The 2,642-nt window shown below is 52.8% G+C and overlaps 1 protein-coding gene across 4 annotated transcripts in view; it reads left to right on the forward strand.

Moving 5' to 3' along the window:
* Positions 1-688, forward strand: part of CDHR4 (cadherin related family member 4) — an 8,477-nt gene extending 7,789 nt beyond the window's left edge. For 3 of the 4 annotated variants that reach the window (XM_006170946.1, XM_027769304.1, XM_006170948.1), the window contains 2 exons: positions 40-70; positions 564-688. In XM_006170946.1, the coding sequence (XP_006171008.1) occupies positions 40-70; positions 564-619 (87 nt within the window). In that variant the 3' untranslated portion in view covers positions 620-688. The remainder of the gene's footprint in view (positions 1-39; positions 71-563) is intronic. The other variant, XM_006170947.1, reaches the window with a different exon arrangement.
* Positions 689-2,642: the final 1,954 nt, after the last annotated feature.

The following is a 2,642-nucleotide window of genomic DNA, read 5'->3' on the forward strand; positions in this document are numbered from 1 at the left end:
CGCTCTTCCTCGCCCTCACCCTTTCTTTCTTGCTCTCAGCAGCGTTTTGATGGCAGAGCACAAGACGCTGGTGAGTCTCCCTTCCCGAACCATTCTCCCCCTTACCCCTTCCCTTAGCTCTGTCTCTCCTCACCCCCATCTCAGAAGTTGGGTGCCAGGCACCCACCAAGTGCTTTCTCTCTGAATGGGGTCTGCTCTCAGCCTCACACGCCCTTCAGCCAGCCTCTGCCAATCCCATGCAGGGCCAGAAGACTCAAACCTGGTCTGGCCCCTGCCCAGGGTAGGGAGGAAGGACGGTGGTGGGGGGAGAGGCCCTGGGACTCCAGGGCCCCCATTATGGCAGCGTAATCTGGCACCAGTCTTAGGAGAACTGGTGTCCAGTTTTGGAGAATCAGGAGGTTTCCTGTGCATTTGAGTCGGACCTCAGAGGTTTTGCTGAGAAGGGTGGGAGGGGACAGGTTGGATCCCAGCAGGAGGAGAATGACGTCCCTGATCATAGGGAGGGAGCCAGTTCTGCTGAGGCCAGCAGTGTCCCCTCTCTTCTCCTGGTCCCCTGGGCTCAGGTACAGGGAGAGAATACCTATTCGACACGCGCACGGGAGACCGGCGCTGGCTCTGAGGTCAAGCAGCTGCTTCACAAACTGCACGGGCTGGGTTTTCTAGCTGATTTGATAATAAACAAAATTACAAACAGAGAAGTCCTGGCCTTCTAACCCACGTGTGGGACAAGCTCTGAGATCTGTGCTTCCTTGTTCTCCCTTAGAGGATGCCTTATCTTGTGGGCACGCTCTAGGGAGCAGTAGGTTATTTTTTCTCTTAAAGAAGGCATTGTCTTGTGCTCTAATAGGACATTCTGCGAGATAAGGGGCTGCTATCCTTGTCACAGAGGAGGGGGCCTCCAATGAGCCTATGCTCCCGGAGGAGGTCACCTGTTTTCCTTTCTTTTTTTCTTTTCTTTTCAGTTTTTGCTATAGGGTGCGTGCATTCACCAGAGAGCAACAGAGAAGAAAAGTGAGAAATCGCCGCCACCCCCCACCCAGGGGGAATGGCCACACTGCAATCCCTTCTTCTCCATTCTCCTCTTGGGATCTTGAGTGCCCACATGTGCACACCATGTTTTTCAAGCTGCGGGGTTCAAGGGCTTGAACTACACGGTTGGCCATGTAGGATCAAGCCACCTCCTTAACCACCATGCCATTGGCTGGCCCACCTTTTCTTTTTCTTACCTTTTTAGTTATTTTATTTATTTATTTAATTTTTTGGAGAGGTTTTTGCTATAGGGTGCATGCACTTGCCAGAAAGACAGAGAGAGACAGAGAGACAGAAAGCGAGAAATCACTCCCCAGGGGGGATGGCCACGCCACAACCCCTTCTCTTCCATTCTCTTGGAACCTTGGGCACGCACACACACGCGCCTGGGGTAAGTTTGAGGTACTGGGTCTGGAACTCAAACCCGCGATCGGCTATATGTGAGTCCAGTGACATAGCCATTACGCCAACTGCTGGTCTCGTTTTTTTTTAGTTTTTTGCCATAGGGTGCATGCACTTGCCGGAAAAAGACGGGGGAGATGAGAAATCACCCCTTGGGATGAATGACCACCATTCTCTCAGGATTTGGGAACACATGTACATGTATCCTGGGTGATTTCCAAGCTGCCAGGTCTGGACTCAAACTGTTGTTGGCCTTGTGGGAGTCCACCACACCACCTGCTGGCCCCCTTGTTTTCTTCTCTTACTGGAAAGAGGATACAGTTGCTTTTTAAGAGCCCCCCCCCCCCAACTTTAGTGCACCATGCCTTCTGTGTCTAGAGGTTTCCTTGGGAAGGGTCTGGAGCTTTTACACTTGAGTCGGGTGTGGTACAAACTTGAGAACCTTGTGGCATCAGTGGTCCTGGAAGAAGTGATGGGAGACCCCTTCTGAGGGATGTTCCCATTTCTTCCTGATCTATTCCTTCGGGTTCCTCTGCCCTCCGCTCTCCCTGTGCTGAGCTGAGCTGAGCTGCTGCATGGGGTGGCCTACAGCAACCCGTAGGAGGCAGGTCTTGTTGGGTGCAGTGCTGGCTCACTCCCCACTCCCAGCCTGGTAATCAGGCCTCAGGCTACCATCAGCTCTCCAAGAAGACCTGCTATCTGGCAGAGGCTTCCCTTACTGTTCCATACCCACGGTATCTCTCTGAACCCTATCAGGGTACAGGAGGACCTCCTGTCCTGGGCCAGTTATGATATCCTAGCCCAGGAGGAAGCCAAGTGTCTTCTGTGGGAAAAACACTCTGTGTCTCCCATCGAATTGAGTGTTAGAGCAGGCCTCGGGCACAGCAAAAGGGGTGGATTTTCCCCGAGGATGAGACCAGCTCTACATCTTCATCTCTAAGAAGCTCAACTTTTACCCTTGTTTTACAGATGAGGCAACCAAGGCTTAGAAAAGCTAAGGCTGGAGAGCCACAGGGTTAGCCAGTCGGGGCATTTGGATACAGCTCAGACCAGGTGACTGTACTGGTTTCCTGCCTCCGAAGCCGAGCCCAGAGTTAGGTGCTCTCTGTTGGGAACAAGGGATGACTGTCTTTTTGGGACTGTCTGGAAGGCAGGTCTTGACAGTCCAGGGCAAAAGATGCTGTCGTAGACGACGCTCTAGACCCGGGCGA

Source organism: Tupaia chinensis, unplaced genomic scaffold (genome assembly GCF_000334495.1).
Source record: "Tupaia chinensis unplaced genomic scaffold, TupChi_1.0 Scaffold149184_1, whole genome shotgun sequence".
Lineage (NCBI taxonomy): Eukaryota > Metazoa > Chordata > Mammalia > Scandentia > Tupaiidae > Tupaia > Tupaia belangeri.